The sequence below is a fragment of the Panthera tigris genome, chromosome A3 (genome assembly GCF_018350195.1).
Source record: "Panthera tigris isolate Pti1 chromosome A3, P.tigris_Pti1_mat1.1, whole genome shotgun sequence".
Lineage (NCBI taxonomy): Eukaryota > Metazoa > Chordata > Mammalia > Carnivora > Felidae > Panthera > Panthera tigris.
The window spans coordinates 86,923,492-86,937,108 of NC_056662.1; the positions used below are offsets into that span (position 1 = coordinate 86,923,492).

At 45.6% G+C, this 13,617-nt stretch overlaps 1 protein-coding gene across 10 annotated transcripts in view; it reads right to left on the minus strand.

Annotated features, from left to right (window-relative positions):
• Positions 1 to 4,721: 4,721 nt before the first annotated feature.
• The window catches only part of ADD2 (adducin 2), a 104,092-nt gene continuing 95,196 nt past the window's right edge, over positions 4,722 to 13,617 (minus strand). For 9 of the 10 annotated variants that reach the window (XM_042981669.1, XM_042981667.1, XM_042981665.1 and 6 more), the window contains 2 exons: positions 10,629 to 10,936; positions 9,010 to 10,156 (listed from right to left, as the gene is read on the minus strand). In XM_042981669.1, coding sequence (XP_042837603.1) covers positions 10,632 to 10,936 — 305 coding nt within the window. In that variant the 3' untranslated portion in view covers positions 9,010 to 10,156; positions 10,629 to 10,631. Of the gene's footprint in view, positions 5,289 to 9,009; positions 10,157 to 10,628; positions 10,937 to 13,617 lie in introns of those variants that run through there. The other variant, XR_006215811.1, reaches the window with a different exon arrangement.

Below are 13,617 nucleotides of genomic sequence, written 5' to 3' on the forward strand. Positions count from 1 at the left end.
AGCTATAATCCTGAGCCAGATCACCCCTGGGGGATCTGATAAAATCAGTTATCTGGCCCTACAAAGGGGAGAGGCATATGGGTAGTGAACTAACCAACAGTCCAGTGCTGTTTCCTGTTTGTACTCACCATGTTTCAGTAGCCATGAATGAGAGGGAGAGAATGGAAATGCTCACCATTCTGGTTTCAACACCGCAAGAGGGTTCCTTGTCTCACTGCATTTTGGCATCACCGGAAGAAACTCATGCGGTTGTTTAGATCCAGTGAAGGCAAAAGACAGCTTGGTTTCTTTCAGCCCTCATGAACCTGGCAAATCAACCTACCATCTTAGACCAGGTCTTGTCAAGTGTTTATCTTCCCTTGTTGTAGCCAAACATTTCTCACCCAAGCCCATGGTGAGTGTCCATTTTATGGTTAATGGGAATAAGGATATCGTGCTGTCTTCTCAGGAACTTTACAGACAGTAGCCACTGCTTCCTGGCCCCTCCCAAGGGCTTTGGGAAAAAATACTACCCTTAGACCTGAACAAGAGGGGCCCCTGCCTTGAGTCCTGTACTATAGAAGGTCCTGCCCTGATGCTTGCTCCAGCCACGCTCTCCATGGGGGTGGAGTCAGCAGGGCCAAGGGAGAGAGACAGAGTGCGAGTGGAGCGGGAGTGGGGGGGGGGGTGTTGCAGAGAGAGGGAGACACAGAATCTGAAGTAGACTCCAGGCTCTGAGCTGTCACCACAGAGCTTCATGCGGGGCTCAAATTCATGGATTGCGAGATCATGACCTGAGCTAAAGTCAGATGTTTAACCGACTGAGCCACCCAGGTGCACTAAAACTTTTTGATGTTTAGATATATGGTATGTGAGCTTCCAAGTATATTCTGGGCCTGCACTTCCAAAGGTTCAGAGTGGTTATGTTGGTCAGGGGTGACCTTTGTTATATGCTGAGACTGTACGAGGCAAAAATCCATCTCTAGAGAGAAGAGTCTCCTGCTGCTTGTTCTGAAGTCAGGGTCTTTTGAGCAGATAAAACAATGGAGGCTGAGATAATCTATTTCAAGTTCATTTAGAATAAGGCCAAGGGTGAGTATGAGAGAGAGAGACAGAGAGAGAGAGAGAGACAGAGACAGAGACAGAGAGAGAATGTGTGGGTGGATGTGTTGGTTGTATGTGGGGGTGTGCATGAGAGCACTATGTGTGTGTGTGGGGATGTGTGTGGGTGTGTGTCTGGGAGTGTGTGTGGATATGTCTGTACATGCATTAGGTTTAAGAATAGTAGAGGCTGACCTTTAGAAGCTCAAAGGAGTGAAGATTTTATGGTGTCCTTCACTGTACAATTGAAAAATAAAGTAATGTTAATCATCAAAATTAGACCCCCAAATTGGGATTTTCCATACCGATTATTTTCTCATTTTGCAGCTGAGGGAACTGTAGTTTAGAGATGTTAAATGACTTGTCCAAGGGCACAGGGTCAGGATTCAGTCCAAGCAGTGTGGCTCCAGAGCTCTAGAACCCAGTTCACTATCATGCATGGCCTCTTGGCCAGAACAGATCTCGGTGAGCTGGGGCCAGTGGGCCAGCTCCCCAAAAGATGGGGAATCTGGAAACCAGGCAGAGAGTACTGAGTATTAGGTAAGTGTTAAGAGCTGCTCAGAAATCAGGTTGTTAGGTCTTGGGTAAGGAGGCTCACTGCTCATCCTTGATCCCTTTGCTGGTGACAAAAAGAGGTCGGGTTCCACGACAGGACTGCTGGGGTCTATCTGTCAGAAAATGGAAGAGTACTGCTTGGGACTGTTTCTGCAAAGTGGAAGCAGAGAAGAGAAATGTCGCCTCCTGGTGGTCATCTTTAGTAGTGGCAGCAGGAGGCATAGCAGCCTTAGCTTTGGGATTGGCGGTTAAGGCAGGGAAACTTTCTTGTGTCCTCCATGGACAATCATTTCCAAGTGCTGTAAAAATCATTATTTCATATATTTTATCCGTTTGGGGGGTATTTATTTTAGCAGGATGGTAAAAATGGTCTCTGTTATTCCATCTTAGCTGGATTCCTATTAATTTCTTTTTTATGGTTATTTTTCTGTTCTGTGATATGGAAGCTATATAGTGTTTTAATAAAAATCATCTTTACATTTTTATAAATCATCTCTGTTTACAACTTTATATGTAAGTGAACCATTATTCCTATAGTAACAATTTAAAAGATGAAATGATTACATCTTTCTCTCATCAGTAATGATAAGTCTAGCATAGTCTACCTCTCTGCTGTTCTAGATGTGTATGTATTCCAATAGCTACTTTTTAAACAATTGCTTTAAGTTTGTTAAATGAATAATGCAAAACTAGACTTTGCTACAAATTTATGTGACTTAATTGCTTACTACCATTTTTTAATTCAGTGTTTTCCTCATTTGTGAATTATTTATTTACATTGATTTCCCAATCAGCAGGATGCATGACTGGCTAATTTTTTGCAAGTGACGGGCTTGGGATCTTTCCATGTCTAAACATATCTTTATGTTCTCCTCATTCATCAACAATATTCAACCTGCTGCTGACTATGCCTCATTTTAAAATATGGCATTGTTTTTCATCACCAAAAAATGTTTTCTTGACTTGAAGTGCTCCCTTTTCATGACTGGCTGGTGCTTTCTGACAAATGGATATTAACAGAGATATTCTTAGCCTTCCTCCTGCTTCTTGCAGTAACTCTGCTTCATTGAGGAGCATGTCTTCCAGTTTGTCAGAATGGCCTCCCTCTTTTGAACTATTAAATCAATAGTTTTAAACTATTACCACATTATTTTTCTCCATGCTGATTCTTGATAGAGTGAGATCTCTATCAGATTAAGTGTGGTTCCTGTCAGAGATGTGTGGATCTGTGTCCAAAGGCCCAAAGGAAGAAAAAAGGAAAGATTTCTACTTTTCTAATTGTTACATTTTGTCAGATTATGGCTAGGTGGCAGCCGTGGCATCCACAATAACTTGGCTGAAAATTTCCTTTTGCATATTTATTAGGGTAGGCAGCATTACCTAGCGTCATGGCACCCCTCTCTGATGCTTGTCAGGATCCTGGTGCTCAAGCATCCCCCTTCTCACCTCCTCATTTAGACCTTGCAAACAGGGCTCCACAGTGTGAACCCTGGCACCCTGCTCACGCTCTGAGGTCAGGCCTGGAGCCCACCGCATTTCCCCAGTGTCCATGGTCTCCCCTCACTTCTTTCATCCAGCTCCGGGTGGAAGCTGGTGCCCCCTGCCCGGCCTTTCCACTTCCTGTCCAGGCAGTGCCCCTTTCACGAACAGGGAATTGTGGGTCGCTGGGCCCTAGGCCTTCTCTCCCCTGCTGGGCATACTCTGAAGAAATCCCTCAGCGTTTCTGGAAGGTGGAGGGCGTTCTGCTTCCATGTTTGTAGGCCTCAGGTCTGCAGTGGACATTGAGGACGTGAGGAAGAGGAGCTCCCCTTGACGGTTTGCACCACCACCGTCAGCTGCAGCAAGCTCTAGAAGATGGTGTGGGCACACTGGCTGTGCTTCTTGGCCTGAGTGGTGCGCACAGCTGTGTGTCACATGGCATGCAGGTGGTCTCCTTGGGAACTTCATGAGAGAAGACACTGATGGCCTTGGGGCAGGGCTGTGCTAGGTCCATAGGAGCCTGTGGGAGCTTTGGGTATAAGAGGCAGCACTGGGGACACTGGCCCACCAGGAAGTAGCGGGCCTGGGAGTGACGATGGGGATGGGGAGATTTGCTCAGGACACTTGGTTAGTGGGAAGTGGTGGAAAGATCAAGGGCTTGCTTACCTAGAAAACCTCGGTTTGAATTTGGGCTTCACCACATACAAACCTGTGGCCCACGAAAACCTCATTTCAGAGCTGGCTCCTCATCTGTAAAGTAGGTAATAATAGGACCGCCCTTTGGGTTTTATGGGGTTTAAATGAGGTGCTACTTGTGAGACACAATGCCTGACCTATATGTGTGTGGACCTTCAACAAATCCTGGGCTCCTTATGTGAGTAAAGAGGAGCAGGGATGGGGCGAATGGGCTCTTTCGTCTTCTTTCTCTTCCCTAGGATCTCTATTCCCCTTTCACCCTCTGGGTGACCTCTTAGCTCTCCCCAGCCCGCTGATTCTGGCCTGACACTTCTTTGCATTCCAGCCCATGAATCTGCAACCCATGGGGACCATCCACATGTTTTTGCATCCCTCTCCTGTACCCCAACCCATCTAAACTGATCTTTCTCCACAAGCTGTTTGCAAATCCACATGGCCTTTCCCTTCTTAGAAGCCTACAGTATTTTACTGTATTACCTCCCTCCCCAGCCAGAACTCAATTATTCACATGTGTGAGGAATGGTTTAAAAAATGGGAGTTTCCTGTGTGGCTGGATGTTTCTCTACATGGACCCCCTCTCTGGCTTCTACTCTCCTGAGAGCAGGGCAAGCTGGGTGGCCGACAGAGATGGGTCACACACTGGGAAGCCAAGCACGGTAGATTTACTAGGGTAATATCTGCAGGTGAGATAACAGCACATACATACAGAAATTCATGGGTAGAGATGCCACCCAGCACCACAAACACCAAAGCAGAGGGGGAGTGGGGGGCCTCAGGAAGTGGCTTTGGAAAGTTCTCTTGAAAATCCAAGGGCAGCTTTGGTGCTCAGAGATTCAAACAGAAAACTATACAAAACCAACCCATAAATATATATATATATATATTATATATGTGTGTATTATATATATATAAAATTGCAAAATAAAAGCCCAAGAAACTAATCATCAATCTGCACATCAGTGGCTCAAAAAGTGTTAGCGTAAAGGCAAAACCGTTTGTGGGAATGATGCATGATCCAGGGGGCTGGCATTTTCAGTAGCAGAAAGAGTATTTACATGGAACCCCTATTTGAGACTTCACAATACTAGGAAAAGCTAAACACAGACAATGCATGTACAAGGGAAGACGATTGTCAGACACAGACATTTCACTGAAACCATCCACGGCTTTAGAGAACACGGCACTCTCTACCTAGACCCCCGCACGCTCAGCCAGGTGAGCCCAGGCCCTGGACCCCCTCCCCACTTGAGTCTTCCTGGGAGAGGGATGAACACAGTGCTGGACTCGGCTGTAGCATAGATGGCAGGAATTTAAAGGTGGGCTGGACCACGGAGATCAAAGCAGGCCTGGCAGGCATGAGGTGGGGTTGAAATGTGGGGGCAGAGGTCCCCAAAATACAGTCCCGTTTTATAAGAGCTTTGATGTATTTAAATGCGACCCCTCCATCCTTGGTCCAACCGTTGTCCTCCTTTGATTCACTTAAAAAGAGAAGATCTAAAGTTATACGAGATGATCTGCTGGAGATGAGAACAGTTTGGGGGGTTTTCTATAGTTCTCCCACCACCCCAAACCCTCACAATGTTTTCTCTAAGCTACTTAGAGGTAGGGACTTGCCATATTGCAGACGGCCTCTTCCTGCCCCTTGGGAACCAGTGGGTGAGAAGAGGAGCTGCCCCACGGGGAAAGCTACTGAGGCTCGGCCTCCAGCCACACCTGTGTCCCCTGTGTCAGTGACTGTGACCAGTTCTCCATCTTCAGGTCTAATTTCTCATAGTAATGACCCAACTTTTGGGGACATCTTGAAGGCAAATGGCACCAAACATCGATTTGGCAAAACCCAAGTACGAACCAATATGAACCATCACTTCCGTATTTTTAAGAAAACCCTCAACTGGAGATTCTAATTATTCCTAAAGAGAGTAACCTATCTATATAAAATGATGAAAGGAAATTTCTCCACTAAAGAAGGACACCCCACCTGAAATGCCCACGTTGATTCCTGGGTGAGGGTGGCTTCTCACTGAGAGGCTCAAGAGGGTTGGATGTGCCCTGGTGACAGGGCTCTACCTATGCTCTTTTATTTCTGGCAAAAAGTATGCCACATCCAAGTGGATAGGTTGGCTAGACAGGGCATTTGGCAATAATCACTCTACTGTGTCTGCTCTTTCATATTGTGGCACAAGTGGGATTGCAACAGAGAAATAACCAATGAGCATATTTCATCGGTTAGTTCAGGCCTCTGACTTTTCACATTGAATCATCCCTTTTGGAACAGATGGGGAACAGTTGTGGGGGTGCCCTGTGTTTTCTGTGAGAGTGGATTTACCTCCTCCCTAATTTCTTCTGAGACTCTTTGAATGTTATTGTCTTTGAGAGTTTGCTTAGACTCAAGTGGTGAGAGAAAATACAAGACCTGTTTTTCCTCTAAGCTCAGAGAGTCAACAGCAACTGTACCAACCAATTCAAGGGCTTATGCTGACCTGTGTAAGGAAAACGAGCAAGGACTGTATGTTTTCTCATTTGTTCAACAAAAACTGAATACTCTTGGCCTGGAACTAGAACATATAAAATACACTTGTGCAAAAGATGGCCTACAGGCCAATGGGAGACTATGTGTATATCCACCCCCATGGATACCTCCATGGAAAATTCCAAATTTCTTTTTGATCTTTTCAGCTTTCAGAAGTAAACCGTGGTGTTGGGTGAATGGTTCTTTCGAATCCATGGTAACCAGAGAAGTGGCCTTATAGTGCTTCTCCACATGTTGACAAGAGTGATAGCCCTGTTATAATGGTGCTGAATGACTTCTGAATGACTGCCTTGCCACATTCAGGAGTGACAGTGCATTAGACACTGGGAGCAGGATTCAAGGCTCAGTATACATAAATCCATAGTATGAGAGCAATGTTTTCAGTGGGGCTCTTACTAGACCAGGGTGCTCATCCAAATCCCCGCAAGTCCCTTAAGAAGAACTTCTCTGTCTGCAGAGGAAGAACCCTATTTTCATTACAGCACTGTTGAGGGAGGCTATTTTTAATCTGTGTGTAACCTGGACAAAGTCAGATAGTTGGGTCACTACAGGCCAGGAGGCCCTTATGGAGCACAGATCTGGGCTGGAGGCTTGCCTCTTAGCAGAGCTTTTTGCAAAGTTTGAGAAAGGCCACACTGTGTGGACAGTTCTCCCACATCACTGCTGGGTGCCAGCCATCAGCGCACAGAGAGTCACTGGAGCCAATTTGTCTCTCTGTAACTGTCTCCTGCCTCCCGACCTCACTCCAGTCTGTCTTCCCATGGAAACAGCCTCAAAACCTCCCCGCTGCCCAGCTCAGCCATCCATAACACTGCAGACTGGCTCATGTTTTCTCATCCCTTTCTGTGGCAGATTCATGCCCAGTGGCTTTACTAGAAATGAACCTACTGCCTACCCATTCTGAGCTCCCCATAGATGCATTTTCTCCAGAAGGATACTGGTAAAAGTTTTCAGCCAACTTTTATCCAAATCCAAAGAAAATGGCCTCTCCTCTAAAAACCTCTGGGTTTTTTTGGATTGCATGTCCCCTGCAATAGCACCCAGGGCACCACCTTAAGCCTGGAGCTAAGGGCCCCACCTCCTGCGCATACAAGGGAGGAAGAAATTGGCAGAATGACTCAAAAGCTCTTGTAGCAATTCTGCACTAAGGCAAAATAGACCTGCAAACTGCACCAAGGATTAGCTCTTTGAGTATTTCCCTCTCCGTGTTGAAAGTCTCTAAGATGCTTTATCCAAAGAATTTTAGGGAAGTAAAATTCTGTGCCAGAAGCATGCTATATGCTACAAAGGAAAATGTAGGTAAGGCAGGCCACCAAGCACGTTTCAGTGCTGACGTTTCAGAAAGGCCTCATTTTAAGATCTCCTGTGCCTTCACTGCTCTCCTCCTCTCCAGGCCATTCTCCACCCAGCCGCCAAAGAGATTTTTGTAAAATTCAAGCTTGATTATGACATCCTGACTGTAAGCCATCAGCAACTCCAAACACCCTACGTGATAAAATCTAGTTGCACATTTTCTACAGGTTTCTCTCTGATCCAGCCCTTCCCACCTATAAAACAAAGCCTCCCACCCCCTCACACTTTATGCTCTGGCATTACTATATCACTCAGTGGACCTGTCATGGAGCCTGGCACTTCCATGCCTTTGCACATTCTTTTCCCTCATCAGGAATATTCCAACAACCCTTTTGTCTTCCTGGAGAATTCCTCTTTGAAAACCTAACTTAATCATCACATCTTTCAGGAAAGTTTCTCTGGTCCAGAAGATAGTAAATCATTACTTCCTTATGCCATCTCGGCCCTCTTGCCCTTTTGGTAATTTGTCTACATGCCTCCTACACTTAAAAACTTCCTGTGGGCAGGGACTATGTTTTGCTTTCAGGTCTGCTGTTTTGTTTGAATGTATGAGGAATGAGAAAATGGATAAATGTAAGGTGGACCCATGGCATAAATTCCAAGGATGATGCTCCAGCAAGGCTCTGGCATTTTCACCTATGAGGCCTCATTGTTGTAAAGGGAATAAAGAGAATTTGTTGAATGCAGAGTCAAATCAACATCATCTCTGAGCTACAACTACTTGAACACAAAAAGCTGTGTCAACGGTTATGTCGTCTCCACTCCTAACATTGTTTCCTGCTGATTATTCTAGCTACAATGATTATTTCCTTTTAATGACAGCATAATGCCTGATGCTTAGTGGGTGCTCAACAAAGATGGTGAGGGATAAATGAATGAATGTGAAATCTAATTTTTTAAAGAAGGCATCAGAGGATTGGCTTTTGAAGGCATTTCCCACATCACAGACTTTTTCTGAGGCATACATGCCCTTGACCATTGGCTTGCCCATCACAAGATCCAATCAGAAAGTAGAACAAAGTAGAGGGTGGGGGAGCAGTTAGGAATCTGACTAGAGAGATGCAGCACTGGGTTCTCCTTAGTCAGGTGTCAGTTTCCTTCCTTCTTAAGAAATAGCCCAACTATACTCCGGCCCAACCAGATGGCTCCTGCCTCTCCTTTGTTGGAGGTCCACATTGGCCTCACCACAATCCACGTTTATTGGGAACTTAACGTGTATTGATGAGGGAGAACACGGGTAGTTTTCTGCTTTCATGTCAACTGCTGACATTACACAGTGGAGACCAGTCACAGAAATGGGTCCTGGACTAAAACAACCATCCTTGGGGATTCAAGTTTTCTAATCATCATCAACTGTTAAGAACAAGGCTCTGGACTCAGACTGAGCTGGGCTCAAATCCAGGCTCTGATCTTTCTAGCCACATCACCTGAGCAAGTCAATTGTCCTTTTGGGGCTCAGTTTCCTTAATCATAAAATGGGAATACCTCACCCACATCACAGGATTATTGTGACGGTCAAAGGGTGCAACGAATGTAAAGGCTGCACAGTGTCTATACATAGAAAGTAAGTGCCCAAAAGTGGAAAACGATGATTAAGAACTTTCAAAAGTACTTTCACAATCATCAGGACAAAAAGGAAAAATACTCTTTGAAGACACTGTGCTATAAAGAGAATGGATTGTCTATTTTTTTAGGAGCCAACAACGCTTATTACTCGATGTCCCATGGAAGGATATGAAAAGGTAGTGCTGGCATTTACAACGAAAGCCATAGCTCTTACTAGGCCCCAGGATGGACAGATAGTGACAGGGTGAGGACACTCAAGCTGATTTCTCTCCTAGATGATTCAAGAGACTTAATCTTGAAGGGCTCATCTCACTCTCCTCTGCTGGACCCAGAGTGACTGAGTCGGAACCCAAAGGAGCCAAGGGTAACATGCCAGTTCCAGTGTGTGAGCCAGGTTCCAGGTTTGTGGGGAAGTCAGGGGACACCTGACTGCCAGGTAGGAGTGAAACAGGTAGAGCCACATTGCTCCATGTGTCATGCAAAGCTAGAAAGGCATAGCATTTCCTGTGTTGTTTTGATCCTCCTTGTACAACCCAAAGCCAAAGGAGGATCTAAATTTCCCCAAATTTCTGCCCTGAGCATGAGACAACTTTTCTCTAAGCTAAATTTGGTTTTAGTTTTGAAGCGCCTGAGATGCACGATTCAAATGGGCCGAGTTCCTGGCTTCTTATATTGATTAAACTACTCGAATCCTGTGGCTGACTTGGCTTGCCCTCATGTCTGCCCGCTCTTACAATTCTTCATCCATCCGTCATTCAGGAGGTTCCATGAAGAAAGCTCAGGGTTAGTGGTTGGGGAAGCATGAGCTAAGCCATCAGCCCTTGGGAACAAAGATTAACTTCTGGTGGAGGGAACAGGTCAATTTGTCTGGTTACTGTGAGCAGCAGAGCAAGGACCCTGTGGGAAAGAGAGATTTCTAAACTGTGACAGCTCCATCAGCAGGAGATTGGATTCCCGCAAGGAAAAGGACCTTTCTCAGGGGAAGCCTCGACCTGTCTGATTTGGTCTGAGGCTGTGCGAGCTTGCAGCCCACTCTGGCCTTCTGCCCTGGGCTCAGATTGGTGGGCAGCAACCTCACAAAGGCGGCCCACAACTAGGCAGTGTTATATAGTGGAAAAAGCACTGGACTAGGGGCCAGGAGACCCGAATTCTAGTGCTGGCTCTGCCACTAACTAGCTGTGTGACCTTGGGAAAGTCACCTGATTTCTCTGGGGCAATTGTAAAATGAGGGGTTGGTTGGGTGATCTCTAAGTTCCCCCTCAGAGTGTGATCCAGGGTCCTATTCTATCCTTTGTTGGCCCTGTGCTTCTAGGGACAGAGTTGGGAGAAGGGAAGGGGTGGAGAGAGAGGGTGCAGATGAGAATGCTACCAATCAGGACTCCACTTTCTCCTTCTTTTTGCTCTTTTTCAGGAAGGACGGGGTTCGGAATTTCTTCTTCTTTTTGGAGGGAGACTTGGAAGGTGAGCCCTCTGGGGACATGGGGCCGCTGGTGACCGACTCAGTTTTGTCCTTAGAGGTATCAACATCTGTGTCAGCATTGGTGGTCATCTGGCTCAAGCCCTTGCTGAGAATTTCCTCTGCGGTCTGTTCTTCCTCCTTCCCGTTGACCACCACTCCTTCTGGCTGCGTTGTTTCAGGCTCTGTGGTGGCTTTGCTTGTTTCTGTCTTAGCACCTTCTAGAAAAAGATCAAAAGACATGACCCATAAGATTTCAATTTCAGGTGACGGTTTCTACCTGGGGTTAACAGAACCATTTCTAAATAATTCTGTAAAATAAGTCTAGAGCAACAGGAGAGACAGGCTGGCATTGTAGGGGGTTGGCAGGTCTGTTACTCTGGGCTATTGTCTACAAATGTAAATAAGGTAATGATGTCCAAATGTGGCAGGGGGCCCAGCGAGGACCAAGTTGAGAACTTTTCTAGGCACAAAATGAAGAGACAGACTCAGGCTATATAGGAAGAGGGAGAGCAGTGACACTCACGACTCAGAAGGGGAAGCTAAGAATTGTAACTATTTCAGTTTCACCAGTGAAAATACGGAAATTACATTTTTTAAATTTTTATTTAAATTCCAATTAGTTAACATGGAAATTACATGTTTTTATAGCCATTTCCTTTTCTGTACCCGAGAAGAACTTTGGGAAAAATGGAGAATATCTTCCCAGGAGGCACAGAGGGAAGGCAGAGGGAGAATGGAATCCCTGAGGGACATGGACCCTTTATTTCCAAGATAAAAGGATTAACTGAAGGGGAAGATGAAGGGGAAGATGCATGGTCGACTCATTCTATCGGCCACCTGGAGGGAACGTGTTTAGATTGCCGCCATGTTTAAGGCCAGAGCTGCTCAGATCCCAGAAAATAAGCCCCCCGGCCCACCTGCCTCCCTTTCTCCTCCCCACCCCATCCCATTTCCACTCAAGCTTTGGAATGCCTGGATGGGGAGGGAGGAGGGGAAATTATAAAACCACAGACTTTGAAAAGTAGAAAGGAATTTAAAGATCATCTAACTCAGCTCCTCTTCATTTTACAGAAATGAAAACTGAGTAAAGTAGTAAAAGTGGGCAGACCTCAGTCTCCTGACATCCGTTCTTGTGTTCTTTTCACTATGTGAAACTAAGAGGAGTATATGAGTGATAAGCATGTGTGTGTGTGTGTGTGTGTGTGTGTGTGTGTGTGTGTGTGAGTGTGTAAATGTGTGGTGAGCTGTATATGTGTGTGTGAGTTGAGTTTGAGTATATGTGTGTGTTTGTGAATGAGTGTGTGGGTGTGGTATGTGAGTGTTGGTGTCAGTGAGTGAACTGTGTGAGTTGTGTGAGTGTGGGTGTGTGAGATCTCACACTGGGCATGCTCAACTCTGGGAATGTGAGTAATGGGTGAGGTATAACTGGTATGACTTACCGAAGAAATAGGTAAGGATAGAAGTTTCATGAAAAGACAAGGGTTTTTGACAGGGGTAAAGACTGGAGAAATGTATGGTTGCATGGAAGATGGGACAGATGAGTGTAAATTTGGGGACAGTCAGAATGGGTTAGTTTGACTATGGGCAGACTCTTGTAATGAGATCTTTTATAACTTCTGAAATTCTCTGGGCAAGTCAACATCCTCTTCCAGATGACTTCTAAGGACTGTCTTTCTCTTAGTATCCAACACCTTGGCCTCCTATCCTTCTACTATCTGTGGCCCATGTCCTGTCATCATCCAGCTACTAAATTCTCTAATTCCCTTTACTTCAATGGTCCTCACTCCCCTCCCCTTGCACCATGTGTTCCCATCATCATCACCTGGCAATAGACTTGAAAGTTGCCTAGACACAACCTTCTTTCTGTCCACTCTCCTCTCCTCACTTCACCTGCTAGTTGGCCTCATAAACCCTCTTGTCTGGCTAAAGCCTCCCTTGACATTTGGCAATGATCTTGTCCTTTTCTAAACCTATTGCCAATATATCCATTTTACACTTGCGTATGTCATTTACCTTTTTTTAAGAAGACACAGTTGGGCATGGTCCCCTCCCAAAATGAATCTGGCTGGCTCTGTGGCTCACAGTGACCAACAGAATGATGAGGAAGTGCCACTGAGCCAGCTACAGGCTGAAGATTTAAGAAGGCCTAGAAGTTCTTGCTTTCAGATTTTGGGAAGCCCTGAGCCACTATGTAATAAAATCTGACTACTATAATGGAAACACACATGGAGAGGCCACATGGAAAGGCCCTACAACCACATGGAGACAGAGAGACACAGAGAGAGAAAGAGAGAAACAGAAAGAGAGAGAGACAGAAGACCAGCCATCCCAGTGTCCCCAGCTGAACGCAGTCTTCCAGCTATTGACAAGAGTGCACCATCTTGGAAATTCTAGTTTAATCAAGCTCCCAGATGACTGCAGCCCCAGTGAACATGAATGGAACAGAACCATCCAGGTGAGTCTAGTCAACACACAGAACTAATTTCTATAAAACCAGCTCTTATTATGCATCATGATTTAATAATTATCTATTGCTGTATAACACCCCCCCCTCCCCGCCCCATCCCAACTTAGTGGCTTAAAACAGCAAGTCTGTATTTTCTCCCACAATCCTGGGAACAAAGTACATGATGAGAACTCATTCACGTAAGCACATCATAAGGCCCTTTGGTATTCATTTGCAAATTTTATCCCAATAACAACACTGAGTCAGGAAGGGCAAGATTCGTGTTAGGCACACTCCCCGGCCCCCCCCCCCCCAAATTCTGCAGGGTTTTTAAGTAACTTATTTAGATGGTGAAATCAGTAAGTGATGGTGTTGAATACAGGGCTATTTCTTGGCAGGCACAGCCAGTGCTTCCTGCAAGTTTACTGGGGGATGGAGTCAGTAGGGACAGGG